At 54.7% G+C, this 26,721-nt stretch overlaps 9 protein-coding genes across 9 annotated transcripts; 4 read left to right on the plus strand and 5 right to left on the minus strand.

Annotated features, from left to right (window-relative positions):
• Positions 1-350: 350 nt before the first annotated feature.
• Positions 351-3,368, minus strand: DICSQDRAFT_66354 (SPOC domain-like protein; the record flags this gene model as incomplete). The annotated part of the gene is made up of 11 exons (XM_007368366.1): positions 351-558; positions 613-638; positions 692-887; positions 924-1,454; positions 1,508-1,686; positions 1,725-2,131; positions 2,207-2,588; positions 2,648-2,708; positions 2,761-2,932; positions 2,982-3,180; positions 3,207-3,368. 11 exons carry the CDS (start codon positions 3,366-3,368, stop codon positions 351-353), a joined length of 2,523 nt encoding a protein of 840 aa, XP_007368428.1.
• A 285-nt stretch (positions 3,369-3,653) lies between these two features.
• On the plus strand, positions 3,654-9,869 carry DICSQDRAFT_156571 (uncharacterized protein). The gene is made up of 12 exons (XM_007368367.1): positions 3,654-3,855; positions 3,935-4,031; positions 5,062-6,683; positions 6,738-7,035; positions 7,094-7,532; positions 7,590-7,785; positions 7,844-8,067; positions 8,128-8,350; positions 8,404-8,745; positions 8,799-9,089; positions 9,140-9,289; positions 9,342-9,869. Exons 1-12 carry the CDS (start codon positions 3,727-3,729, stop codon positions 9,741-9,743), a joined length of 4,413 nt encoding a protein of 1,470 aa, XP_007368429.1. The 5' UTR covers positions 3,654-3,726; the 3' UTR covers positions 9,744-9,869.
• Positions 9,870-12,823: 2,954 nt separating this feature from the next.
• On the minus strand, positions 12,824-15,841 carry DICSQDRAFT_66242 (uncharacterized protein; the record flags this gene model as incomplete). The annotated part of the gene is made up of 16 exons (XM_007368368.1): positions 12,824-12,859; positions 12,912-12,971; positions 13,021-13,116; positions 13,165-13,426; positions 13,479-13,547; positions 13,606-13,983; positions 14,037-14,096; positions 14,150-14,170; positions 14,229-14,295; positions 14,348-14,384; positions 14,437-14,534; positions 14,590-14,978; positions 15,037-15,158; positions 15,214-15,291; positions 15,348-15,399; positions 15,453-15,841. The coding sequence occupies 16 exons, from the start codon at positions 15,839-15,841 to the stop codon at positions 12,824-12,826; spliced, it is 2,214 nt and encodes a 737-aa protein (XP_007368430.1).
• A 518-nt stretch (positions 15,842-16,359) lies between these two features.
• DICSQDRAFT_182303 (uncharacterized protein) lies at positions 16,360-17,711 on the plus strand. Its single transcript, XM_007368369.1, has 5 exons — positions 16,360-16,487; positions 16,539-16,614; positions 16,674-17,167; positions 17,236-17,429; positions 17,486-17,711. The coding sequence occupies exons 1-5, from the start codon at positions 16,403-16,405 to the stop codon at positions 17,684-17,686; spliced, it is 1,050 nt and encodes a 349-aa protein (XP_007368431.1). The 5' UTR covers positions 16,360-16,402; the 3' UTR covers positions 17,687-17,711.
• Positions 17,712-17,876: 165 nt separating this feature from the next.
• On the minus strand, positions 17,877-18,937 carry DICSQDRAFT_172610 (uncharacterized protein; the record flags this gene model as incomplete). The annotated part of the gene is made up of 5 exons (XM_007368370.1): positions 17,877-18,191; positions 18,246-18,298; positions 18,343-18,517; positions 18,572-18,652; positions 18,710-18,937. 5 exons carry the CDS (start codon positions 18,935-18,937, stop codon positions 17,877-17,879), a joined length of 852 nt encoding a protein of 283 aa, XP_007368432.1.
• A 771-nt stretch (positions 18,938-19,708) lies between these two features.
• On the plus strand, positions 19,709-20,333 carry DICSQDRAFT_139037 (uncharacterized protein). Its single transcript, XM_007368371.1, has 3 exons — positions 19,709-20,051; positions 20,110-20,171; positions 20,234-20,333. The coding sequence occupies exon 1, from the start codon at positions 19,808-19,810 to the stop codon at positions 19,994-19,996; it is 189 nt and encodes a 62-aa protein (XP_007368433.1). The 5' UTR covers positions 19,709-19,807; the 3' UTR covers positions 19,997-20,051; positions 20,110-20,171; positions 20,234-20,333.
• A 253-nt stretch (positions 20,334-20,586) lies between these two features.
• Positions 20,587-21,129, minus strand: DICSQDRAFT_172611 (uncharacterized protein; the record flags this gene model as incomplete). Its single annotated transcript, XM_007368372.1, has 4 exons — positions 20,587-20,688; positions 20,752-20,844; positions 20,904-21,021; positions 21,077-21,129. The coding sequence occupies 4 exons, from the start codon at positions 21,127-21,129 to the stop codon at positions 20,587-20,589; spliced, it is 366 nt and encodes a 121-aa protein (XP_007368434.1).
• Positions 21,130-22,831: 1,702 nt separating this feature from the next.
• Positions 22,832-24,383, minus strand: DICSQDRAFT_156574 (uncharacterized protein; the record flags this gene model as incomplete). Its single annotated transcript, XM_007368373.1, has 4 exons — positions 22,832-23,242; positions 23,304-23,628; positions 23,681-24,173; positions 24,287-24,383. 4 exons carry the CDS (start codon positions 24,381-24,383, stop codon positions 22,985-22,987), a joined length of 1,173 nt encoding a protein of 390 aa, XP_007368435.1. The 3' UTR covers positions 22,832-22,984.
• A 262-nt stretch (positions 24,384-24,645) lies between these two features.
• DICSQDRAFT_156575 (uncharacterized protein) lies at positions 24,646-25,823 on the plus strand (the record flags this gene model as incomplete). Its single annotated transcript, XM_007368374.1, has 7 exons — positions 24,646-24,832; positions 24,884-24,955; positions 25,006-25,140; positions 25,194-25,323; positions 25,377-25,523; positions 25,587-25,619; positions 25,678-25,823. Coding segments are annotated over 7 exons (775 nt in total), but the record flags the coding sequence as incomplete, so codon positions are not given.
• Positions 25,824-26,721: the final 898 nt, after the last annotated feature.

The following is a 26,721-nucleotide window of genomic DNA, read 5'->3' on the forward strand; positions in this document are numbered from 1 at the left end:
TCGTTGTCGCTAGCATTCTCGCGAGGACCATCTAATAGCCCTGCAATAATAGTATCATTTACTGATCGCGTCTAGCCATTTATTCCGCCAGTACATCAACAGACGATGGTCTGCGCGTTCGCGGAATGCGCAGCAGAATTGATCAAGGACGGAGGAGTGTACTGCTGAAGGACGATCCAGGCTCCTTGTCTTTCGTTCAGAGACATTTGCGTAGCGCTCCATTAGTGAGAGAATCTCGAGCTATACTTATGTACATGATTAAAGTCCATCATATGTAACCCACATAACACGTTTGCGGGGTGGGTCCGGAGTCTAATCGAACAATCATTCTTGAATGAACTATGGCAGAGTTAGATGCTGAATGTCGCGGCAAGGATGATCCAGAGAAAGCATACCTTCTGTGCCTCGCTTTCTGGCATAGCCGACTTGCCTCCTGCCTTTGAAGCTTCTGGAGATGAAATGAAGCTCAGTGGCCGCCCAACCTGGCGGACCTTGTCCCAGAACGCCTTGTTTCCGGGCTCCTTCTCGAGACACGTTTCCCGGAGATCCTGGATGAAACTAAAGGAGGCATTCAGTATCTTCCCCATAGTCGTTCACGTGCCTGGTACGCACGTATTCCAAGCTTCAATCTCATCCTCCTGGGAATCCCGTCAATGTACCGGACCATGAATCAGATATGAACTACAAGTACCTCAAGAGAGACTTTTCTGAGCTCTTGCATGCACTCGATTAGCTCATCGTATCGTCTTGTCGAGAACGGCCGGGTGAGGATCTCTTGGATCACCCACGCAAGGTCCTCCACCGCCTTCGTCACAACGTCCCCTCGCGAGATGTTCTTCTTGAAGTCTTCCAAGGGGAACGACAGCCCGATGATCCGCCCAGGCATCCTCTGCCGGTCAATGATCGGGTCAGGGGACACCGACCGCGCAGGCGTCGGCAGAGGCCCACGGTCCCTGTCAGGCTTCCTCGCAGGCGTCTGCTTGTCGAGCAGGAGCTCCTCCGCCTCTTCCTCCGTCTCGCTGCTGCCGACGTCCATCGCAGCCGCCTTCTTCTGCGTGCGCGACGGACTTGTCTGGGTCTGAGTCTGGGAGCCGTACTGCGACCGCGCCTCCGTGTTCTTCTTCGACGACGGGCTGCCCCGCGCGGGCTTCTGGTCGAGCAGGAGCATGTCCTCGTCTTCGTCGGGTGCGCGGACGTGCTCGTCCTTGCGCACGCGCGCGACCTTCTTGGGCACCTCGCGGACCTTGAGCGTCTTCTTGCACTCCTCGATGGCGGTGCGTGCGCGCTTGAGGACGCGCCGCGGGGGGTCCATGTATTTGAGCAGTTCGGGATGGGGCGGGGGGAGCGGGTGGGTGTTGAGGTCTTGGACGATCGCGCTGTGGAAGAGCGCTTGTTTCGTGCGGTGGATGGCCGGGTTGTAAGATAGGCGGGTGTCAAACCAGGGTTCGCGGTTGCTGCGTGAGGGATGTTAGCACGGATGAGAGAGCTGCGGACGGGGGGGTCTCACCCTTCCTCGTCTTTCTCGCCTGCGTCGGAGAGGTCCATGGCGTCTACGAACTGCTCCATCGCATCCATCTGCTCGTTGGTTGGCAGGTATGGGTGCTCTGTTACGACTTCGCCTTTCTTGTTGATGAGCGTCTCGAGGGATGCAAAGGGGAAGTTGCGGATATCGTCTGCGAAAGGCATCTGTTCTGAACGTCAATCTCGACCGAGAGTGTCAGGACGGCATTCAGGGAGCCACAGACCTGTACCCATAACAAGCAATCCACCTCTTCGAACACCGAAGGGTAGAGGACGCCCATCTTCGGATCCATGTCATCCTTGCTCACCCACCGGGCGATCGCCATGACGCCCTTTTCATACATCGCCTGCACAATGCTCGACAGCGCGACCTGCTGCATCGGGTTCGCAGGGTCCGCCCAGACGTAGTACACCTCGCCCATCTCGAGCTCGCGCCGGAAGTTCTTCTTCTGGAAGAAGCCGCAGATGTCGATGCCCTTGCGCGTGTGCAGTCGCGGGTAGCCCCCGTCGGCGACGGGCAGGAACGTCGCGCCATACTTGTACCCGCGCACGAGCTCCTCCTTCTGCACCTTGACGAGGTTCTTGAGGTCGTCCTTTTCCTTCTTCTCCTCTCCGTCGCCGTCGACGGAGCCTTCCGGGTCTGGGTCTGGTTCTGGGTCTGCGTCCGCGTCCTCTCGCTTCGCACCAGCCTTGCTGCCTTTGTTCTGCTCGAGGTAGTACGCCGTGCGCATGCGCAGCTGAACGAACGTCATCGTCTGCTCATCCTCGTCCATTGCGTCCTTGTGTTTCTCTTTGTCCTTGCCTGCTGCAAGGGGCTTCCGGCGCCCGAAGCGCTTCCAGGACTTGGGGCGCGCGAGCGCGGTGCACTTGCTCGTCTTGACGCTGATCTCGATCGCCTCCTCGGGGCGTACTTGCGTGTCCCCGATCCGGAGGACGGTGCCCATGAGCGTAGACTTGACCTGGCGGACGTCGGGGCGGGAGATTTCTTGCAGGGCGTAGTCGCAGTTGCCGACGACGCCGGCGTGGAGCTTGGAGGTGAAGGTGCGGTAGAAGGCTTCGTTCTTTTGCTGTTGGACGGTGGCGGAGCGTTAGTGTGAGTGCGGTGTTGCAAGTCGGGGAGTGGTACCTTGATGTTGCTCTTGTCTTCTTCGTGGAAGGGCAGGTCGTCGTCGTCGAAGTCAACGCCTCTGCGGCGCCACAGTGAGTAGCAGGCACTAGCTGAGCAAGGGTGTGACCCACACCACCGTGAGGCTGATATCCAACGCGTTCATCTTATTGACGGTGGCTTCCCAATCCTCGACTTCTATGGGGCTCTCGCCGTCGGTCAGTATGACAACTTTGCGTGTCCACGTCTTCTTGTTGCCGAGGTATTGGTCTTGGGTCTCGATAGCTACAATAAGAGCGTCGATGGCTGCGGGCAGAAGTCAGTCTCCGTTCGTATGCCGAGCAAGTGCACATACGGTCCCCAGAGACGGTCGACGGCTCGAGTGCGGCGAGCTTGGCCAGGGTAGCCGAGTTGGGCTGGGCGATGGGGATGTACTCCGCGACATGTTCGTAGCCACCGTTAGCGTCGTTGATCATGTTGTTCGTCTCTTCGCTACCGAAGAGAATGACGCCACACTTGTCGGTCTTGCGTCCATTGAAGATCTGGGTGACTAACTGACTGAGCAGGGTGCATACGAGACTCGTCGGGTGGGACAGACCATCTCCTGTATCTTGAGCATGACGAACTGCAGTGACCACTCGAGGTTGGTCATCTCGATGACCTCGGACTCGCCGCCGGACGATGCTGGGACCTCTACTTCTCGCATCTTGCCCATGGAAGGCGAGATGTCGACGAGGAACATGGTCACCGTATACTGAAAGACCTATGTCAGACATGACTTAGCATACGAACAGCATCGATGGCTCACCCCTGCACGCTCCGCTGGCATCCTCGTCCGTGTCGAAGGGGTAGTAGCAACGTGAGGAGGCGCGGCTTGTCGCGGTGCCGGACTCGACTCGGGCGCGCCACCACGCGCGACGCGTTTGAGCCACGTGACTTTGAGAGTTTGGGCGGAGCGTGAAAGGCTGAGTCAGCAAGAGGCGATGCTCTGGGTGTTTGTTGTTTTGTTTTGGGCGAGGGAGAGTGGCCAGTTCTGCAAGTCGACTCACGAGATCTGCGCGACAGAGGACCGCGTCGCGTCGCCCGCCATCGTCCCCGGAATGGCCGCCCCGAACGTCGCCCCCAACCCTCACCAGGTCCCCCAACCTCATTTTCCCAACATCCCCGCCCAACAGCAGCTCAACGCTAACAATGCTGCCTTCCGCGAGCGCATGCAGCATCTCATCCAGGTGTGTATTCACTACCTGCCAGACGACGCTTATATGCGCCCAGCGTCACTCACTTGCCTCCCTCTCTCCCTCTCCGCAGCGCGCCAACCAGCTTCGGGCTGGCGGCGCTACCGTACAGAACAACGAGGAGTTCGCGAAGATATGGAACGTCATCCAGAATCTGCAGCAGCGACAGAGTGAGTCCTCGCCTCTTCTAACATCCTTCTTTTCTCTTTCCTGTCCTTTCTGCACCATCGCTTCCTCGTATCCATTCTACCATGCATCTGTCGTCCGTTGCTGGCGTACGGAGTGTCAACGTGGAAGGGTTAATGGTGGCGCGGTGTGAGGGTTTTGGCCAGTTCTACTATGACTACCCCGCATTCCTCGCGTATGTCTGTATCCCTCCCTGTGTCCATGTTCCTCCTTGTCTCAGGATCTCTGTCTGCTCAGTTGAGGCTGCGGTGAGGGGCACTCAATAGCTCTTCAGGATACGAGAAGTGCTCGTACCATCTTCTCCCCGCGTTCCTACTTCTGCCCCATGTGTCGTGCATATTCCCTCTCTCTACCGACTTACATTATTCCTTGTACTCTCCCCTTCTCTGCGTTATAAGACGTGCACGGAGGGGGTCGAGGCTCATGCTATGATGGGAGGGTTTCGGTCCATCTCTGCCGCTGCCACCCTCATTGCCTGCATCCTGCGCGATCAGACGGTCCTCTAAGGAGCGAGGGCTGTCAGATCGCGCTGAACGATTACTTTGCAATCCCATATCCTCGAACGCCGTAGTAGTAGTTAGCAGCAGAGGCGCATTGCTCCTCACGGTCGAGTATCCTCACGGATAGACTCGCCATCCATTCGCGAAGTCGCTTCAGGGTTGGACAAAAACCCTCTAGCCGATACCGTCTTGGCGTACTTCGACCGTACTATCGTCATCAGACATTGAGGGACGATTTCGCTTGCACGGTCTATCATGCAGATACTCTGGTCTATAATCTAGCTTGAATTATACAGACGGGATGGGTGTTGTCCCGTAAGTCCTCATTCAACAGCTCCCAGCGAGCTGTCATGATCTGCCCTCACCTCCTTGGGGATGAGCTGTCCATCGAGACTAGAGGATCCTTTGGTTACAGTGAAAAGAGTCATATTTATGTCATTCGTTCGTTATTTGTTCTTTGATATCCCTCGCCGATTGAGACGTTGCTGAGCGGTCGCTAACATAGTCATCTTAGGGCAAGAACAGGCCGCGGGCGATCACTCACATCCAGGAGTAAACGGCCAAGCCTCCATGGGACCCATAGCGAATGGCGTACCCGCCACCAACGGCAACGCTCTGACAGCGGGACCTGTCTCCAATCAACCCTATCCCCAAGCACCGCAGACCCCCGTGTCCTTCACTCCCGACCAAATCAACGCACTCCGTGCCCAAATTCACGCCTTCAAGCTCATATCACGCGGCATGCCTGTACCGGAACCCATCCAGCAAGCGATCCGTGTGCCGAACCAGGCTATCCCCGATTTACAGACCCTCCTCCACGGTGCTGATGTGAATGCGCGCGTCATTGACAGCGCAGTCAAGATCCATAAGAGCACGAACGGCACTCCCGTCAACGGCGTCGTCGAGCATCCCCCCGTGGCGGAAGTCACGCCGGCACCCCCGGAGACGATCAAGGAAGAGGAGATTGAGGCAGTCGATCCCGAGAAGTTGCCGAAGGGGCCGTTGCTCGAGGAGGACGTCAACTCGGGAATTTATCCGTACAATGCGTACACGCACCCATTCACCTTCCTGAAGCGCGACCCGGACGTGAGTCCCGCGCTGTGGGCGACGAAGATGCAGCGATTGCTCGTCCCGTCGGTTATGCCCGTCGGCCTAGACCCGCACCAAGTTATCGAGGAGCGCAATGCGTACATCGACGCACGGATCGAGCAGCGAATGCGAGAGCTAGAGGCGATGCCAGCCATGATGGGCGACGGCGGTCTGGAGAACCCGCTTGAGGAGGCCGAGAATGCGGAGCCGCAGTCGCTCGAGCAACCTGCCTACGTCCACCCCCCGTCGAACACCCACGGGAAGCTTCGCGCCCTCATTGAGCTGAAGGCGCTGCGCGTTGTGGACAAGCAGCGGCAGCTACGTGCGTCGGTGGCGGAACGGCTCATGCATGGAACGCTGCTCCCGCTGAATCGGGCGGACTTCCGGAGGACGAGGAAGGTGCAGCTGCGCGACATCCATAATACGGAGGTCGCGGAGCGCAAACAGCGTATGGACCGCGAGCGTCGCGCGAAGCAGAAGCACATCGAGCAGCTGGGCATCATCTGCACGCACGGGCGCGAGGTGCTCGCCGTCGGGCGGGCGGCGCAGGAGCGCGTCACGCGTCTGGGCAAGGCGGTGCTCAGCTTCCACGCGCACACGGAGAAGGAGGAGCAGAAGCGAATTGAGCGACTGGCGAAGGAGCGTCTGAAGGCGCTGAAGAACGACGATGAGGAGGCGTACATGAAGCTCATCGACACGGCGAAGGACACACGCATTACACACTTGTTGAAGCAGACGGACGCGTACTTGGACTCGCTCGCGCAGGCGGTCGTGGAGCAGCAGCGGTCGGAGGGGCACGAGGCGGTGGACTACGACATGGAGGAGGGCCCGGTGAGCGAGGCGACGTTCGGCGCGAAGGCGTTCAGTCAGGAGGAGGATAAAGGGAAGCTGGACTACTATGCGGTCGCGCATAGGCTCAAGGAGAAGATTTCGGCGCAGCCGAGCATCCTCGTGGGCGGTACACTCAAGGACTACCAGCTGAAGGGTCTGCAGTGGATGGTCAGCTTATACAACAACAAGCTGAACGGTATCCTTGCAGACGAAATGGTGCGTTACCGCGATGTCGCTATAGGTGCTATGGCTGACAGGTTTTCATAATAGGGTCTCGGGAAGACTATACAGACGATCTCGCTCATCACCTTCCTCATTGAGTCAAAGAAACAGCGCGGGCCATACCTCGTCATCGTGCCGCTGTCGACCATGACCAACTGGTCGAGTGAGTTTGCCAAGTGGGCGCCGAGCGTGAAGATGATCTCGTACAAGGGCAACCCGGCGCAGCGGAAGGTCCTCCAGACGGACCTCCGGACGGGCAACTTCCAGGTCGTCCTTACCACGTACGAGTACATCATCAAGGATCGGATTCACCTCAGTAGGATGAAGTGGATATACATGATCATCGGTACGTGCTCTATTCTGCACGCGACATATGCATCAACGTGCTTATACTTTGCCTATAGATGAGGGTCACCGTATGAAGAACACGCAGAGTAAACTAGCACAGACGCTCACGCAGTACTACCACTCCCGCTACCGCCTCATCCTCACCGGGACGCCGCTTCAGAACAACCTCCCAGAACTGTGGGCGCTGCTCAACTTCGCGCTGCCGAAAGTCTTTAACTCTGTCAAGTCATTCGACGAATGGTTCAACACTCCGTTCGCGAACTCGGGCACGGGCGACAAGATCGAGCTGAACGAAGAAGAGGCATTGCTCATCATCCGTCGTTTGCACAAGGTGCTGCGTCCGTTCTTGCTTCGTCGTCTCAAGAAGGACGTCGAGTCGGAGCTGCCGGACAAGGTCGAGAAGGTGATCAAGGTCCGCATGTCGGCGTTGCAGTCGCAACTGTACAAGCAGATGAAGAAGTACAAGATGATCGCGGACGGCAAGGACGCTAAAGGGTGCGTCGTGGTGATTTACTGGAACGGGAGTGAATGTGTTGACGTATTGCGTGATAGCAAACCGGGTGGCGTCAAGGGTCTGAGCAATGAGCTTATGCAACTGCGGAAGATCTGCCAGCACCCGTTCTTGTTCGAAAGCGTCGAGGACAGGGTCAACCCGAGCTCAATGATCGACGACAAGCTCATTCGGAGCTCGGGCAAGATCGAGCTGCTCTCGCGAATCCTGCCGAAGTTCTTCGCTACCGGCCACAGAGTAAGTTACGCGAAGTTTGACACGTCCAGTGATTATCAGACTAATGTCGCTACGTTAGGTCCTCATCTTCTTCCAGATGACGAAGGTCATGGATATCATGGAGGACTTCCTCAAGATGATGGGCTGGAAGTACCTCCGTCTCGACGGTGGTACGAAGACCGAAGACCGTGCAGGTCATGTCCAGCTCTTCAACGCTCCCAACTCCGAGTACAAGGTCTTCATTCTCTCGACTCGCGCTGGTGGTCTTGGCCTCAACTTGCAGACCGCCGACACTGTCATTATGTATGTTCCTATCTATTGCTCGTAGCTGATAGCATGCTTATGCCTTCATGCCGTATATAGCTTTGACAGTGATTGGAATCCTCATGCGGATCTCCAGGCGCAGGACCGTGCTCACCGTATCGGTCAAACCAAGGTTGTCCGTATCCTGCGGTTCATCACGGAGAAGAGTGTTGAGGAGTCGATGTTTGCGCGCGCTCGGTACAAGCTCGACATCGATGACAAGGTCATCCAGGCCGGTCGTTTCGACAACAAGTCGACCCAGGAGGAGCAGGAGGAGTTCTTGGTATGTAACTGACAACTACCTACAATACCATTCCTTACATGCGTTGCTTCTAGCGTTCTATTCTCGAAGCCGATCAAGAGGAGGAGAACGAGGAGGCCGGCGACATGAACGACGACGAGATCAACGAGATCATCGCCCGTTCAGACGAGGAGGCCGTGATCTTCCACGAAATCGATGTTCAACGCGAACGCGAGGCTCTGGAGAAATGGCGGCGCGCTGGTAACCGCGGCAAGCCCCCACCGCCCCTCATGCAACTTGAAGAGCTTCCGGAGTGCTATCGGGCGGACGAGCCATTCGCCGAGCCTGACGCCATCGACGAGCTAGAGGGCCGTGGACACCGTCGTCGCACCGTTGTCAACTACAACGACGGTCTCAGCGATGACCAGTGGGCATTGGTAAGCCTATTCGTCGCGCATCCATATTAGCTGTGCTTACGCCCACTGCTTAGGCCTTGGAGGAGGGTGAAGACCTACAGGAGCTTTCCGAGCGTGCCCGTGAAAAGAAAGAGCGTCGTGCCCAGAACAAGCTACTCAAGGATATTGACATCGTCGACTCGCCGGGTCCCGACCTCGACACTCCTCGTGGTAGTCGTAAGAACAAAAAGGGCAAGGGCAAGGTGCCCGCGGCCGACTTCGATCTAGGCACTCCCGCGAGCAGCAGCAAGAGAAAGCGTGGCGGCGGCAAGTCGACATCAATGACTCCCTCGCTCATTGACGATGAGGATGATGAGCGCGACACTGTGAGGTTAATCGTGATATGATCCAGCACCAATACTGACGGACTGCATAGAAACGCCGCAAGACGAAGCAGGAGCTGCCACCACCCATCAAGGAGAAGATGAAGAAAGCTCTTAACGACGTTCACAAGGCTGTTCAGAATCTCGAGGACGAGACGGGCCGGAGGCGCAGCGACTTGTTTAGGGAACTCCCAGATAGACGGGTTAGTGTCTCGTTCAATTCTTCGCTTCCGAGGTCACTAACATCAGACATAGGAATACCCTGACTACTATCAGCTCATTCAGCAACCTATCGCCCTTTCGACCATCCGGAAGCGTATCAGCTCGCATTACTACAAGAATGTCCTCGACTTCCGGGAAGACATGCGACTGATGTTCAATAATGCTCGAACGTACAATCAGGAGGGCTCATGGGTGTATGTCGATGCAGAGGAGATGGAAAAGGTATTCGACGCTGCATTCGCTAAGCACATCGTCGGCAGCGGCCTACCTGGGGCACCATCAGGCAGCGCGGCCGGCGGTTCGTCTGGTGGCTATGACTCGGCACTGACGCCCGTGGACGACGACGACTCGCGACCAGCCCCTTCTCGTAGCAAGAGTGCACGGAAGCAGGTCATAAGCGATGATGAATACATGACCCCGAGCGACGAGGAGTGAGAGTTTTCTTGAACGACGTTGTGCCCTTGGCTTTCCGGATTTTGCGCTCGTTCTAGCTTTGTCCTATCTCATGTAATACTATTTTGTAGTTAATAGAGAATGTGTAATTCGCGAGCTGATTCTCCCGCAGAGTATGGGATGCATGATTTTGCCATGAGACGACTGACATTTGTGTATTGCTGCTGCACGGGGCTATGATAATCACTGCTCAATTCGATACGCGCGGTGAGCCTTAAACTGTACTACAAGTACATACGCTGACCCTAAGCACTACACCAGGATGCTACAAGCAAGCAATAGTAGCCACTTTCGAGAATATTATCATCGCTATCCTAGTTCACAACGCGTCCAGATGCAGCCTGACCCTTGTCCAGCGCAGACAACAACTCGTCGTACAGTATTTCACCCACCGCAGGGTTGAAGTAGTTGAGTATCCTAGGGTGGTCCTGATATATAACTGGGTATGTGGTCTGCCCGTTTTCCTGCACGCAGTTCGTATTCGTCACCTCATCATCCCAGCTTCGCTGCAAACCACAACAAAAGGCGCTCACCTGAATGGGACGCATATGCCTCAGATTTGGCACGACACCATGTCTCCAGGAGAACTTATTGTCTCTGCGAACCCATACAAGGACGCGATCTCCCGTCTGAGGACGAAGCCGAATTAATCAGTAGGCCAGAGGCGAATGCAATTGTGTGGCTCACCTTGAAGTGGTTCCGCCTGATGTACCGCGCATAGTCTATTGAGTCTCCTCGGAGGTCTTCGGTTAGCCCGCGGGTATGAACCCGGTCTATGGTTTTGTCTGCAGTATCCACGCAGGTTGCTGACTGGCATGGCTCCAGTCCCTTCCCCTTGAGCTTGGAGACACCTTGAGGACTGCGTCCATTCGACGGTGATTCAGGAGTGTTCAATAACACGGTAGCTAATGGACCTCGTAGCGTCTGACTTGATGCAGCGCTAATACAGTGCATATCGTGCGGTTGTGTGGCATAAGGTGGGGTCATCTCGATAGAAGCGAGACGTTGTCGACTGCTTCGGATTTAGTGGTTAGCACTGTGTGTCCAGAACCGATAGGCCAGTATTCTGTGCTGTAAATAATAGCACTCACGTTTCTCAGTAACGAGACAAAATTGAACGATACAAAAGTACGTCAGGAATCATGAAGGTACAGATCAGTGGTGAAGCGGTTGAAAGCGACTGTATAGCGCGTGGAAGGTTGAGCGCTTCTATGAAAGCTTCGGGGTAGGTACCCGCGATCCGAGTATGGGTGGCATGCCTGGAAAGCCCCTCCGTATCGACTCACCGTGAATATTCCGATTTATACTTCTTTTGTGGTATCACCCTTTGGGCAGAAAACTGATTACTTCTACGTACATAATAACAAATGCCTCATCTTGAAGTGACTTGAATGCCTGATGCGGTAATACCATTCACTCCATGTCACAATGAACATGTCAATGCGGACGTAGTACAAAGTAGAGACTTTGAAGCGGGAAGTTTGTGATATCCCCAACACATCAAATAATCACCATTGGATGCCGTGAACATGGTGGATTGCAGCGCTTCCTTGCTAACTTCCTACTATGCGACGGGATCAAGTTGGCATCGGGCGAACCAACCAACCTCCAAAGACGGTGACATATAGAGCTCGAACTCGAGAAAATATCGTAGGAATGACGCCAGAACATCACGCGGAGTCTTTGAGGCTACTGCTAAGCACGATTGACATCGGTTTACAAATATCATACACCAGGCCCAATGTCACAGAAGTACACTATGATCGAGGTTGTAACGAACACCAAATATGACTGCCCTCCTCTCTACAGCTCAGAACAAAAAAACAAAGTACACGAGAGGCACTTATTACCAAGGATCAACACGTGTCAACGTTTTGCTGTCAAAATATGATACAACGCGAGGTTTGCATTGTATGAGTACGGGGTATGCACAATAGGTAGGGAACTGTTGAGAACGTAAATCGTCAGCCCTCCTTGATGTTGCATGCGCCACCATACTTACATGCTTTGGCGGGAAGACCGTCAGGTCAGCGATATGAAGGTATCGCCAGCGTTCTGGGCTGGATTCGCATGGTACCCTCACTCTCTCGCCGCTCTATCAAAAGAAATGTCAGTGATTGGTGTGCCACTGGATGCATAACCGTAACTTGCCTTGAATCGTGGACAGCTGTGTTCGTTAGCATCATCGAAACTGCTTGATTCTTCTGTTTCTTCGTATGATAGCTCGCTGTCAGAAATGGGTGCCTCCTCGGCGACAGATTCCGGAAAATCTTCCTTGAGGGCCTCCGCCGCCAAGCAAGACAGTATCCCTAAACGTGTATTCGCTGCCTCGTTTTCCGATGCGAGCGATGCGAGCTTCCTCGCGAGGAGCTCAGCAAAAGCGAGGTCGCTCAGAGCGTTGAGCGCCTCCTTTGTTCCACTGGTGGCGTGTTGGACAGGCTGAGCCATCGGGAAGAGAATCGGCTATGACGAAATTCAGAGAGGTGAGAGAAACCCAAGGTTGCTCGAAAGGACGTTATCGGGACAGGATCCGAGTAGAGGGACAGGAGGGAAGGAGGATACGAGTAGATGAGGGTGATGGAGGAACCCCTAAAATTTGGTGGCGGAAAGACTAATAGTGGCGCAAGGCGAGTGGCAAAGATGATTTGGCCACCAGCACAGTGGAGGGACAATTGAAGACAACGAAAACAGCCCAGCGGAGGGTGGCGATATAGGTGACGAAGCAGAGAGAAGCGCTGCGGAGAACGTTCGAGCGACCCACTTACTGGTGGCACTGCATGGCGGTAAGTCACGTGCCTTATCATCGAACAATAACTTTACCTTTGTTCCCTCGAGCGAATCGCGGGCTACGTTGCTTCCAGCATTCAGTGCAACGGAAGATGAGGCGAGATGGTATGAGAGACACCACATTACCGTGCTTTATCGCCGAAAGAGCGCGCGAGAGGTAACGGCACGCACGGCACGCAGGTCTTGACATAAAGGGCAGTCGAAATGATACATGGACGATCTTACGTCTACACGCAACCCTTGCCTTGTCATAGAAGCGGGGTAGTGGGAGCACTTCACGGTTTTGCTTTGATGCCACTGACAATGAGGCTCTGCGGAAAGATGTTAGTGTACGCCGTCATCTCTGCATATCAATCGACAAACCTTGTAAGCCTGGACGTCGCCTTTGAATTTGCTGACGGTACCATCGGCGCAAACCCAGAGCTGAGATTCCGATCAGCTCCGATCTTGATAAACAGACCATTGTACTGACCTCTGTTGCGACGGACGTGATGAAGCGCTCGTCGTGGGAGATGAGGATGACACCGCCGTTCCAAGTGGCCAGCGCATTCATCAGAGCATCGAGACCCTGAACGTTTGTGAGTAGCAGCCGAGGTCCCTGAGTCAAGGAGCTTACCTCCATATCCAGGTGGTTAGTCGGCTCATCCAGGAGCAGGACATGTGGCCTTTGCAGCGACAGAACGGCGAAGGCTACACGGGACTTCTGACCTCCAGAGAGCGTGCCGATCGGCTGCAGGCCGGTCATCCCAGAGATCTGGAAGTTACCCAGGTGCGAGCGGTACTCCTGCTCCGTCTTTCCAGGAAACTTGTGCGCTAGGAACTGCACGGGAGACATGGTGGGGATGAGACTGTCGACATGATGCTGTGCGAAGTAACCGCTGAAAGGATGTCAGCGATACTCTGCGCTGATAGACAGCATAGATGACCTACATACGAAGACGGCCATTCTGGTTGACATGTCCCTGTATGGGCTTTAGTTCGCCCGTGAGCAGCTTGATTCTAGTCACGACACGTCAGCAACAGCCGGATGTGTTGGTGAAAGAAGCAAACGACGCACAGCGTTGACTTTCCTGCACCGTTGGGACCAATAACAGCAATACGAGAGTCGAGACCGACGTCAATGTTGACACCCTTCAACAAGATTTTGTCCGGAGTGTATCCAAACGTGACCTCGTTTAGTTGGAGCACCGGCGGCGAGATCTTCTCCGTCTCAGGGAATTTGAAGGTCTCCGTGTCCTCCTCTTCTGGCGGAGTAAGCTCCGGGAGCTTCTCCAGAATCTTGATTTTGGACTGCGCCTGGGCCGCTCGATTGGCATTGTACCGCCAGCGGTCGATGAAGGCCTGCAAGTGCTTGCGGTACTCCATCTGGGTCTCGTATTCCTTCCGAAGGTTGCGGTCGCGCTCAGACTTAGTGGAGTAGAACTGCGTGAAGTTGCTATCGCGTACCAGGATAAGAACAGCTTTCACACAGGATTATACACCACTTACCCTTTGTAGTAATCGAGGCGCGCAGAGTGCATGTGGACGATATCGGTCGCAACGGCATCGCTAAACACATTGGTGATGACCAACGAAATTGTAGACAACACTCTGTGACTTACAGGAATGCTCGGTCGTGGGATCTGTCAAAGCGCGTTGATAGTTGGATTATGAACGTGAACAGCAGAGACAACTACTCACACGACGAGGAGGGTGCCTGGCCAGGTCTGCAAGTAATCTTCCAGCCACGCCAAGGCATTGAGATCAACTGACTAGAAAGTTAGCGTGAACGCGGGCGCTAAAGCAGCACGAGTCCTTACTGTGGTTAGAAGGCTCATCAAGAAGCAGTAACGCAGGCTACACTCGCAAAATTAGACATTGATGACGGAATGTATGGGAACCCCTGTACCTTCACAAACAGTGCTCTCGCTAGAGCGAGACGCATACGCCAACCACCACTGAACGACTTTGTCGGTCGCTTCTGATCTTCCTCGCTGAAACCGAGGCCTGCAAGACGATCAGTACTAAGGAGACGTATAGTGCCAGAACAGTATTTCCTTACCAGCAAGTAATGCCGCCGCTCGTGCAGGTCCGCTCTCAGCGTCCATGTCAGCAAGTCGTGCGTGCACCTCCGCCAAACGCGTCTGTGCTTCGTCCCGCGCGTCCTCGAATCGCTTGTCGTCGCCCTCGTTGTCAAGCTCGGCAAGCTTCGCGTTCAACGACGCTTCCTCGCGCAAAAGCGTATCTCGCCAGACGTCTGCCTTGAGCACCGAGTCCAATGCGAGGGTTTCGTCTCCGACGATTTCTTGTTCGACGAAGAGGATGGTGATGTGTGGAGGAATCGGCACGTCACGCATGGCAATGTGCCGGAGAAGCGTCGATTTACCGACACCGTTGCGACCAATGAGACCATAGCGGCGGCCATATGCGAGCGTTAGGGATGCGCCAGATCTAGTAGGCGCATACATTGAATAAGAGATCATGGACATGAATCACACCAATGACATACAGGATGCGGTTTGAGCCAAAATTGACATCGATGTTCGTGAGGTGGATATCCTTCGACTTGTTCTTCGACGCTGCGGCGGCGTCGAGAGGGTTGATCTTCATGAACATCTCTTCATATGTTTGCTATGCGAGACTGCCAGTCAGACTCGGAAGCTCGAGGGAGGTCGATGTTACGCACCTGTTTCTTGTGCTGGTCGAGCAGCCTGGAGCCCTCGTACAAGTTCCCGGTGCGCTTTGAACGCTTCTCGATCTTGGCCTGTATGACAGCGTATGAAGAGCCGCATTTCCGTGAGAAGCGTAGTGATCACGTACTCTGAGCTTGTTCTCCTGCTTCTCCAACTTCTTGACGTCGACGCGCGAAGCCCTGCGACGAGCATTCGTACCGGGAGCGGGATGAAGGCAGACGCAAGCACTCACTTTCCCTTGTTGATGCTTTCGAGATCGACGCCCTCGGTAAAAGCGATGGTGTTGCTCATGTTGTTCGCCTTACTGAGATCCATGACCTTGTCTAGCCTGACCAGGCCACTACCCTTGCCGGTGCGGTTCTTCTCCTCACGGCGAGACAGCGGCTCCTTCAGCAAATCTGCAAGGCGATTCACAAGGTTCTCCAAGTCAACTCTCTTCGCCTGACTAGACGAAGAGCCAATGGCAGAATCCAGAATGTCGCGAGTGACTTGCAGGACATCTTCGTCTTCCGCCGCGTCGTCGAGGTCCAAGAGGTAGCCAGAGAGGTATTGGACGATGATCTCCTCGGTACCGGGTAGGGTACTTCGGATCTGTTCTGCGATATCTTCAGAAGATACCATGTCGAGATTGGCAGGAAAAGTGGAAGATAGCACAACCCGAGTTGAGCAGATGGATGCTTATGCGTGAGACTCACGGAAATTATGGCTCCCGACAAGATCGGAGCATCGGCGCTTACCTTCGAACTCTGTTGGCCAGTGCCTCCACTTGGCATGGCGCCACAGCGCAATGCACTCGGCGATACAGCGGACAGCAAGTAACAATGGAGCTCTGTTCACTACCAGCTGCCTTAGGCGTATCAAGTGTTCGCATTGAATCTTGTTGTGATGCCTGTAGGATCCCATGTGACTGGGATCTGTCTAAGTGGGCGCTGACGAACTCTTCGTAGTGATGCTGTCTTCAGGTTTACCAGCACGCGCCACGGCGTCAGGTATCCAGAGCTGTGACTCGAATTCGAAGAATCGCCGGCCGCGGAGGCTATGCACCGCAGCGTATACTAGTACGGCACCACCCCGTACACTACTAGTGTCTTTCATCCTGCTCAACTCGCATTCTCGTCTTATCATTCTTCGAACGTCTCGGCGTCTCGGGTGGCACTGTCGCCCTCTAAAGGAACTTAAGTCATGATGGTCTTGTTCTTCGCAGAGGCCGTCTCACTTGGACTAATCACTTATGGGATGGGTTTACTCCCTTTATGCACATCATCCAGTACGATACTTCCATGCTCTCATCGTCTTTGGGCTAGACAATCTGTCTCAGATTCCTCCTTGTCCGCTATGACGATTCTGGGGACTGGACGTCTCCTTGGCTCTGCAGGGGCCATCGTGGCCGCGAAGTGCGCCAACACTTGCCAAGCTCCCTCGAGCCAGACTGACTGATATCTGATTCCTGCAGGTTGTTCTTGGGGGCGGCCTCCACCTATATGCGCAGCGCACCCTTCTCACGCACCGCCATGACTCTATCGGACGTGGGCGGTATCTTGTTCATATTGATCGCAGACGGTCGACTCTCGTTCCCGTTCATCGGCGCTGGACGTAGACGTCGTCCACGGGCGGACTCAAACCCCCATGAACGGCTACCCCTAGTCGCACTGCACTCCGGGCAGGATAGTATGAATTCCACAGATCTAGAGCCATTCGAGCCCGGATCGGCCCCGCAGGCGACAGTCCCAGATGCCGTTATCCCTCGTATGACACCGATTTCCAGACACTACCAGCGACGTATCTACTGGTTCACGTTCGCGCTGGTAATCCATGAGATCGCGAGAGCTATTGATATCAAAGTCCAAGTCTTGAACGGGTTGACAAGAATGGCGCCGGACACTAGCGTTGAGGAGACCGCCGTCCTCGTCACTGCCTCCGCGTATCTATATTCGGCAACCCGACAGGGTAGCTATCTACGGCCAATGCCCTCTCTAATCCACTTCATGTGTACTGATCTACGCCCACGAACTTAGGCTTGATGGGAATCGCCCTCGCGACGACGCTCCGCTTGGCCGCTCTCCCGATCCCCAGTTGCAAACAGCATGTGCTTGTGTTCGCTGCAGCGCCTACAATTGTGAAGCTGTTCGCATACATCGTCGTTGTATTCTTTCAAATAACCGTGGATCAATACCGGTCCCTCCCTCTTGTGGTCGTGCAGTCATTTACTGTAGGTTCCAAAGATTCCTCTCCCTTGTGGAAGTTCTGTTCACAACTGTCCGTTAGTCTATTATGGTCGTCTATGCCGTCTTCATGAGACGCTCTCTTATCAAGTCGCCGGTCAAGAACGGGCGGGGCTTTTGCATGAGATTCCTGCTATTGGGGGTAGGGGCTTTGTTGCCATGGACCATCGCCATGACATTGATAGCAATCAATGTCTTGACGAATCCGCATGTATCGTCGTTGATACAAGCATCGTTGGAATAGCATCTCGGTACAGCGCCGACTTTTCAATGCTTCACATATCACGAGTTACGACTCGTTGCATGTGTTTTATATCGCATTGGTTTTGATAAGGATTGCAAGTTTGTAGTACCGACGACAACGACAGGAAGACAAAGTATCTACCCACAATTGGACACCGCGTCTGAGCTCTCACTACACATTTTGGTGCACGTTAGCTTCCCGCAACAGCGGTACTAGTCCCGAGGGCCACGAAGAGGCCTGCACCAGGCACGTCCATGCTTCTACGCACTGGACGACCGTACCTCGGGGCGGCGTCTTGAATCGAGGGGAACTTGCGCCCTCGAAGCCACTTGCTGTCTTGTCCGATGCCGTCCATCCCCGAACGGATCCGAGGATACGACGAGGTCTTGATGTGAACCCGTGTGCAAGCCACACCGTGCGTAGGACCCCCGTCAACAGACAGGGCCGTCAACCGGGCAGAGGGTGGGCCAACTGGCAACCCAAGCTCAACCCTCGACGCCCACAGCTGTCAGCTCAGGTCAGTATGATAATTGGAAGATACGAAGACAGAGAGTCTCACTTTGACCTGCGGGGACAGCGTGGGCGCCGGAAAGGCCGTCTGTTGTCGTCTACCTGTATAGAATACGTCAGCCTGATGAGGTCGGAAGAGAACTCACCTGCATTAGACGTCTGGCAGACGTGCCCCGTAATACGGGTGCGGGTGCGGACGCGCCACTCGAAGGTGGTTGCTTCTAGTCCACTCACCGCTGCACACTTCCTACACAGACGTCGCCTGGTGTCCTGTCGCCTGGTGTCTCGTCGCGCTTGGAGGAGAGGTCGGACCGTCGCGGGCTGCGATATGAGTGTGAGTATAGTAGTAGACAATGAACGAAGGCGACAACATACCGTCTTGAGGCAGCAGTCTGCTGACGACGCGACACCCTTGCACGACTTCCACAGGACAGTCGGCAGTGGCGCGTACGTCGTCTACCCGTCACTCTTTACGAGTCACGTTCCAGGTTACAGCGTCCGTCCTTTCCCTACCACCCCCGAAGAGGCGGACAGGTACTCGTCCCGGGTGCGCCCCGGCTTACGCCCATTGTCAAAAGACGTTGTAGCGGCGGGGCACCGACGCCTGGGCTCAGTCACCCGCTCGACCCGTGTTGGTAGCCACACCCCAATGACGAGGTGGGCCACCAGGGTGAACAGGCTTAATCGCCGCTGTTGCCCGGGATGGTACGCGTCGAATCTGAACACCGCCACAGTCAACATGTTGCGTAGAGCAGAGAAAGACGAAAGGTTCTCACGATTGACCTCGACCGTACCTGGTTCTCCAACGCTCTGGGTGACAGATAGTGATGAGCAAGGGTGAAACGGCAAGCTAAGCGAGAAAAATACCCATGGACGTCAGGTCCCATGCTAACCACCGTCGTCAGGCAGCAAGGCCTGAGAGAAGAAGGCATCCGGCGTGTAAACGAACCGTGGTCACGGCCGGAGATTTAAATGGTCGGAGAACATCTTCGAAGACGGTGGTGGTGGTGAGGAAAGAAGGAAAGGACGGAATGGCGGCGAGTTATACCGCGACGGGCGCTCTGTGGCGGACTTGGCTGGATGGTTTGATTTGTGCCAACCTCGAGGCTAGCACGGTCAGCCGCTACTGTTCGCATCAGAAAACATAGGATTCGCCCGAAAGGCCGAACCATAGAGGCTGACACTGACTCCAGCCGATCGATCGCAGGTCTCCTGCCCCGAATAGCGAGTAAATCAATCCCGGCTCGTTCTCGCTTCAGAAGACCGCTGCGCTGTGGACAGAAGGCTGCCTTGTGATAATCGATCCATTCACTGATGCTGGGCGTGCCTGCTCATTGTGCGGTGCCCAGACCATGTCTTCCCTAGGGAGGGTGAGATACAGCAGACTGCGTGAATCTCAACTGAACTCACCTTACTTATTCATGTCAGCCTCGTTCGAGCTGACAGACGAATCAGCGAATCCTCTGCCAACTGGAGTTCTCCTTCCGCGATTTCCCGTATTCACCTCTATTTGTCATTGTAGGCGACCTCATTCCACCAGCCTCTTCATATCCTCCTGGGCAGCCTATCGATCGTCATCGTAGCCGTTCTCAACACAATTGTGACGCAGGGATGGTCCCAGTCCGTCAGTGCCTCCCTTATGGCGGTGAAGAGAATATGTTCAAAAGTCAACTTGTTCTTGTCGTCAACGATCAGTCAGCGATTCCATCTGCCGCGCATCCCAGGAGGAAAGCGGGGGCTACAGGATGTTTCCGCGGTCTTCTCATGGATATGATGATTCCACAGCAGCACACTGCCTGACTAGAGTACATCCGCCGTTTCGCGTGGCCATATGCTGGGGCGGGCGGGCACCGTCCTGCATACATAGCATCCATGAGCTTGTGTCTCTTCGCCTGGTTGGAGAACACGCCCACCTCTGTGCGGCAGCACTAGAATCGACTCTATCCCACGAATCACAGTTGATCGAATATGAACGCTGCCAGTGGAGTGGCGCTTCTAGTGGCCATAAAATTGACATTGATTGACATTGATACTAACCTCGAGCTGACGCTGACTACACGATTGCAGCTCTCATGGCTCACTTCGAATACCTATATAGTAACGTTGTCTGGTTGTTGGTTCATGGAGTCAAGGAGAGTCATGACAGTTGCTGCCAGCAGCGAGTTGGAGGGAAGGAACATGTAGGCGCTAAGAGGACGCAGTGCTTCCCCTAGTGCTGGAATAGTCGCTGGATATGGTATATCCATTGGCAAGGGGCGCGGTACTTAGTTACACTAGTGGTACAAATTAGGAAGTAAGGCCAGGCATGCAGAATAGATATCGTAAATGCTCCGAGGAGTATGAGGTAGTCGACTTGATAACATAAGACACTAAATTGGCCCTCAGGAAAATCAGGTATATTCCATGAGCTCCTTCTCTTCGAACCAGATCAGGTGGCGACACTGCCTGGTGGCTCTATCCATAATTACTGGGTATTCCCAGCAACCCTTTTCCTGGAAATTAGTCGTGCAACATCAGAAAGCATTACGGACCATTGAAGGCAATCACGACCGCACCTCACAGAAGCTGGGAGGGTCGTGGTTAACAGCGATGACGCCCGATATCCACTCCCCCTTCGTCTTGTCAAATGTCTGCACTTTATCTCCGGGCTTTGTCAATCAGTTATAAGATATATGAATATCATAGCAAGAATCATCATGGAACTTACCTCGAAGAGCCGTTGAGGGATCCATTGCCGCGCAGCTGCACGCTTCAGCAAGGTAGCAGGCGAAGCACACATGTACTGAGGCATCTTGCTGAACGTCTCAGTAAGGAAACCTAATTGCCTGGGTTCTTTACAGGTTAAAATCGGAGAGCATGAGGCTATGTGAAACGACATACCGAACTGCAGGCTGACGTTGATTTCGCTGGTAGAGAGGCGGGTGCGGCAGCATCTGTGATTTTATAACCCTTCTCTACGACGGTCAAAGCGTAGCAGTAGAGCGTGGTGGACTTCGCTTTGGCGGTCGTTCAGTGGCGTACCAACTGTCTCGCTTACATTTGTCTATGGATGTTTTGGAGCGCTTTTCGCTTTCGCTTATTGACCCGGACGATGCTCCTATTTTAAGCAGGTCGACGCAGGCTTCCACTCCGTGACTTGAAGTCAATGCAGGGCCGTGAGATAAAAGATATCGTCAAGCGATCTTGAAGCCATCCTGTCAATGAGTGGAGCTACGTGGTAGCTTGAGCGACTCTGAAGAAGTGACGAGTGGCGGACGGCTTAGACATACCCGACCGGGGCCAAATGTATTGTCGTAGTTGCAGCCTATGCTCGAATTGACTGGTTCCGGTGACATCCAGTATTTGCTGATGAGGACGCAACATACCACTCGTCACTCGGCACTGGAACGAGGTGATTCTGATGTTCTCAGTGGGACTCCCATACACCTCGAGCGCCAGCAGTAACGGTCCTTTGCGATTTTTTCGCCGCCAAAGCAGCGCATAACATGTACAGCCCAAGCGGCAGGGCCAAAGGCTGAAACATCTTAACCCTTAAGGTTCGGGCAAGATCATTATCAAATGGTTCGTGTGCAAGATGCACAAGGAACGAAGCCAATGTCATCGTAGGAAGTGGATGCCGATGCCGACGGGTATGATCCGGGATCGTCTGAAGACGTCACGTCTCGAGAGCCACAAAAACAACAATCTGCATAAGGCCCCTGCGAGAAACTTGCGCGGCCTCAGAGCGATGGCCCACAAAAGCGGGTAGCCTACGTGTACGCTCGGCGTCGCAGCCTCCGGCAGGGTGGTCTGAAGTCCGGCTACAACAGCCGGGGGCCCGAGCACAACATCCTGCCTGATGTTTGACCACAGTAGGCCGTACCACATCATGGACCGAGGATATGTCATCAAGATCTACGAGGGCGGTGGAAGCTCTTTGAACCCCCTCATCGGCCGCACAGCACAGATGATCAGGAACCGTTGCTCCACTCGAAACCGCAATGGACGTGGTAAGTACCCCGAGTATTCGGCAATTCAGCTTGAAAGTCGAAGGCTGAGGGCGCAGAGCAGGCAGAAACAGCGATACGGACTCGTGGCCTCACCAGATATACGAAACACCAGGCCCTCGTGCCAAGAGGACGAACGGCCGACCTCCGTGGAAGACTGATGCATGCGACCATCGGCTTCCTGACATCCCTATGCGGACCAGCGTCTCCGCGTCCCTACGCGCCACTGTCCCTTCCATGGCGGAAAAACCTCGACTTGGGTGCTGGAAGCGATCGTAGGATCGCTGGCGGCTCCGAATAGCAAGATTCGAACTCGCCCTTCTGATGCGTTGGTCACGTGGTAGGACAGGAATGAACTTCGGGTGAATGTGACATGCTTCGTGTTGTTCAGCCGCCGGAAATACCCAGCCACAAACCAACCAAGATCCCGAATCCACTGCATTATATAGACTCGAATATGGCGTCACGACCGAATGCTGAGTTCTTGTAACATAGTGACACAGTGCACGCGTTGACCTTGACGTGATGGGGAACGCAATGCAAGAATGCTCCTTGGGCATACCACAGAAGTATCGACGTATCATGTCCTAAGTGTTGTCTAGTGAGTGACGTCCGCACAGCAATCCAGAAGCGCAGACTCACCTATGGGGTGAAGTGTGATAGCGTATGCGATATACAATAGTGGTCAATAAACGATGTACGATGAGAAAGGAGATCATGTTTTTGACTGCATAACAACGCGGTTCCTTGAATCATAATAAGTCATCAACCTATGGGCCCACAGAAGGTCGGCTGGACGCCTTTATTTGACCTTCGCGACCTGACCGTCTTCCAATCTCCTCCTCCTCGGCGCGACCTCAACCTCATCGCGCTTCCAGGGTTTGTTACTCCACTCCGGCGGCGGGAGGTACCCATGTGACGGATGGTAGGGTATCGCAGGAGGAATGGGGTAGCTAGGAATATGACGGGGAGGAGGGGCGGCGATTTCGCGCGGCCGGAAGAACGACGGGAGCGAATTGATGAAGAGAGTGAAGAACGCGAGCGAAGAGATGACGAAGGCCTGGCCGCGTACCGTCAGAGTCAATACGCTAGCCACCAGCCTGAGCGCGACAAAGGCTCACCAGAGTCTTCCAGCTGATCGGCTCCACGAAGGAGTTGACCGTCTCCCCGATGACCTCCATGCTGACCTTCGCACGGCCCACCTTCGTCGGGTCCCGGTTCATGCATGTCTCCCATGCGGCACACTGCGCAGCCATCGCAGGCACCGTACCTTTCTCGCAGAGGTTGGCCTTGTAGGCTAAATTGCACTGCGCGATATCTTGCACAATGTCCATAGAGTATTCCGCAACGCGATACTCGACGTCGCGCGAGACAGTGAGGACGAACAGCACGAGGAGATAGATGCCGAGCAGCGCCAGTGCAGCGTTAAAGACGAATTGTACGTAGCTGTGCAGCCAATTCATGAAAACGAAGCGCAAGAGTGAATGGCGGCACGTACCCTAGGAGGCGAAACGGGAGGTCAGACTGCGGGGCTATGGGACCGGCCATGTTAAGCGTATAGTGGTTTGTAGTTTTCTGGGTCAAAGGCGCGTGATCGCCCTCCTCCCCACTCTCTTCTCCGCTGCTTTCTCCGTCATCCACCCTCGCGTGACGACGGCCTAATCGACTCCGATCCCGCTGGTTTCGCCTCTTGTAAACTCTCCGCAGAGCTGCTCCCGACACGGGCCGATTTCCCTCCCCATCCTGCTCCTGCTCAGTGAGCTTACTGCCAGGACTGGACTCAGACATTTCCACATCATGAAGCTCAGGCTGCGGAAACGCCTTTTCTGGGGAAAAATTTGGAGGTGGAACCCACGCGGGTGGATGTGGAGTTTGGGGAGCAGGGATGTTGAAGAGGAACGGCGTGTTGGTATTGTGACCGAACGTTGGCCTTGAAGGCGTGCCCGGGGCAGATAATGTGGGTGTTGGGGGATTGATCTCGTTGTATAGACCTGGAAAGAGGGTGAGCGAACCGGCCGAAGGGGTAGGACCGCAGTGATGCCTCCCCCCTCTGGACGGTCAGAGAGGCAGGATATTGCACCATATTGCAAGGAGCGAGACTCACGTTTCGATGGGGACATCCATACAGGCGTGGTTTCCTTTCTGTGGGTGTATTCGTAATCCATCGGAGCCTCGGTCGAACGATCCGTGCGTCGCTGCATCGTGTGGAGTCGTTATCAAGTGCGTGTCCGCAGCTTTCGTCCCCTCCGTATGCGTTTGTTGAGCAGAAAGATATGGGCCCTGAGGGGCAGCGAGAGACCGACAGTGGTGACGCGAGAAAGGTTGTCGTGGCTCGTCCTCGCCGTAGCGCACAAACGCGTGTGTCACGTGAACGCGGCACACCCTACGGCGTCTATCTTCGCGCCTCGCCCTCAACGACGACGAAGACGAAGACCGCCACGCTGAGCCTTGGCTATCGGCCACCATGTCTTCCACACTCAGACGCTCGCTGGAACGCAGTGTCTCTGCATGTCTGCAACGCGGGACACGGAAGGCACTGCCCATTGCTCGCCACGTACGACATATACACCCACTTGCGGCGGACTGGAGCGGACTCGGACATGCGCATCCGGTGACGGCGAATTTAGTCCCCATTGTGATTGAGCAGACTGTAAGTAGGATTTTGAAACAAGCCTTGCCTTGACTATATGCATTTACGCAGGGTAGAGGGGAGCGAAGCTATGACATTTTCTCTCGATTACTCAGGGAGAGAGTAATTATGCTATACGGACCGGTGAGTACTCATATGTTTATGGTGCGGCAGCCCTTTTTAACGTATAGAAGATCAGGGATACGGATTCCGCATTGATTGTCGCGCAGCTACTGTTCCTGGAGGCGGAGGAGACGTCCAAACCTATTCACGTGTACATCAATTCGCCAGGTGGTAGCGTGACTGCCGGCCTTGCGATTTACGATACTGTGTGTGTGTCCATGCGCGCGTGTGGGTTCGAGTTTGACCTACGTAGGCATAGATGCAATATGTGTCGTCGCCTATTCACACATACTGCGTCGGACAAGCATGCTCCATGGGCTCCCTGCTTCTCGCTGCAGGTGAGAAGAGCAAACGACATGCGCTTCCACATTCGAGCATCATGATTCACCGTGAGTCGTCGTGTGTTTTTGCTCCGTATGTACTGAGACCTCTCTCTTCACAGAACCTTCCGGCGGAGCGTCCGGCCAAGCGAGCGATATAGCCATACACGCGAAAGAGATTCTGAGGGTACGTGAGGTGCTCACAGGAATCTACCAGAAGCACTGCGCGCGCGAGGGAGAGAGTGTCCAGGATGGATTGAATAGATTCCGTACGTGTTCCGTTCCGTTGGACATGCTTCTGGCTGCGGCTCACCGTACTCGTTGTCCACTAGAGACCGCGTTGGAACGGGACTACTTTATGACGGGTAAGCTATTCAAGACAACTCGGTTCTATTGAATACTCAAGGCAAACGTTTGCAACAGCCCAGGAGGCACTAGAGTTTGGGATTGTAGACAGGGTACTCGAGAAACGTTCCAAGATGGAAAATGTCTAGTCGGTCCTCCTGAAAAGCACAGTCTTAGGGCCCGTCAGAATAGGTATCTTCCGTGCATTGACCAGTATGCATTTTATCTTCATAGAGAAACAACGACGAGCGCTTGCGTCAGAACGACCGAAAGTTCACGTTGAACAGCCCGCGAGGCTGACCACGGTTTGAGCGTCCGTGTTCGAGTACCTGATGGTCTATGTACAGAATCCGTCGCCTTGGGCTAGATCTCACACCCTTCAAACACACCTGTATTTTCGAGGACGATGGCCGGTCGAGCTTGGCTGAGCTACAGCGCCCGTCGTGGTGAGGGTGGTTTTTTCTCCCAATAGGTATTCGTTAACTCCGCTCAACAAGGCTTACAGCTCGGCAGCTTACCGACACGCCAGCACGGAAATCTCCTGGCTCCCTACGGCAATACAGCGAGTCCCTGAGGTCCAGCAGTCTCACGGCCTTCTCGTGCCGCATTCGTCACTAGTCGCGCATCGATGTAGTTAAGAAGCCTAGTCTAAGGAACCGTCCCTGCGTGGCCGAAGTTCACTAAAGAAGGTTAGAATGTTAGCAACGTGACGTCCGCATAGTTTCACCTCGCTCACCTGACTCTCTCGTCCGGCACGGTCCCCGCAGGTGCCCCGTTCTATCCTCTGGGGCAGTGGAGGGACGCCGCGCCCAATTCAGCTCAGCTCGTGTTGTTCCCCGATCCCAGGGAGATCTGCGTGTCTCATTGTGGTGAGTATCCCACCTCCGGCGATCTGCGTCCGGGTCCTGCGCTGACACACCTTTCGCGGAGTTCAAGCATGAAGCTCCGTGTGCGACAATGGAAGTGGTACTGCCGTTGACTGGGATTGGACTTCACACACAGTTTGGTATTCACACGAGGAATGCCGAGTAGCTCACAAATTTCCCCTGAGAGTATGCGTGCCACGCTCGAAGCCGACTAGTGCTAAGCGGATTCTTGGCATTCTCCTAGGATATTAGAGCG

The sequence above is a fragment of the Dichomitus squalens genome (genome assembly GCF_000275845.1).
Source record: "Dichomitus squalens LYAD-421 SS1 unplaced genomic scaffold DICSQscaffold_35, whole genome shotgun sequence".
Lineage (NCBI taxonomy): Eukaryota > Fungi > Basidiomycota > Agaricomycetes > Polyporales > Polyporaceae > Dichomitus > Dichomitus squalens.

Bases quoted from the DNA above. Each gene is read 5' to 3' on its own strand.
- DICSQDRAFT_182303 (XM_007368369.1), top strand. From the start codon at position 16,403: ATGATGGTCTTGTTCTTCGCAGAGGCCGTCTCACTTGGACTAATCACT. The intron at 17,168-17,235 runs GTAGCTATCTAC...CCACGAACTTAG, and splicing joins ATATTCGGCAACCCGACAGG to GCTTGATGGGAATCGCCCTC. The intron at 17,430-17,485 runs GTAGGTTCCAAA...ACTGTCCGTTAG, and splicing joins TGGTCGTGCAGTCATTTACT to TCTATTATGGTCGTCTATGC.
- DICSQDRAFT_139037 (XM_007368371.1), top strand. From the start codon at position 19,808: ATGGTCCCAGTCCGTCAGTGCCTCCCTTATGGCGGTGAAGAGAATATG.
- DICSQDRAFT_156571 (XM_007368367.1), top strand. From the start codon at position 3,727: ATGGCCGCCCCGAACGTCGCCCCCAACCCTCACCAGGTCCCCCAACCT. The intron at 8,068-8,127 runs GTATGTTCCTAT...TGCCGTATATAG, and splicing joins ACCGCCGACACTGTCATTAT to CTTTGACAGTGATTGGAATC. The intron at 9,090-9,139 runs GTGAGGTTAATC...CGGACTGCATAG, and splicing joins AGGATGATGAGCGCGACACT to AAACGCCGCAAGACGAAGCA.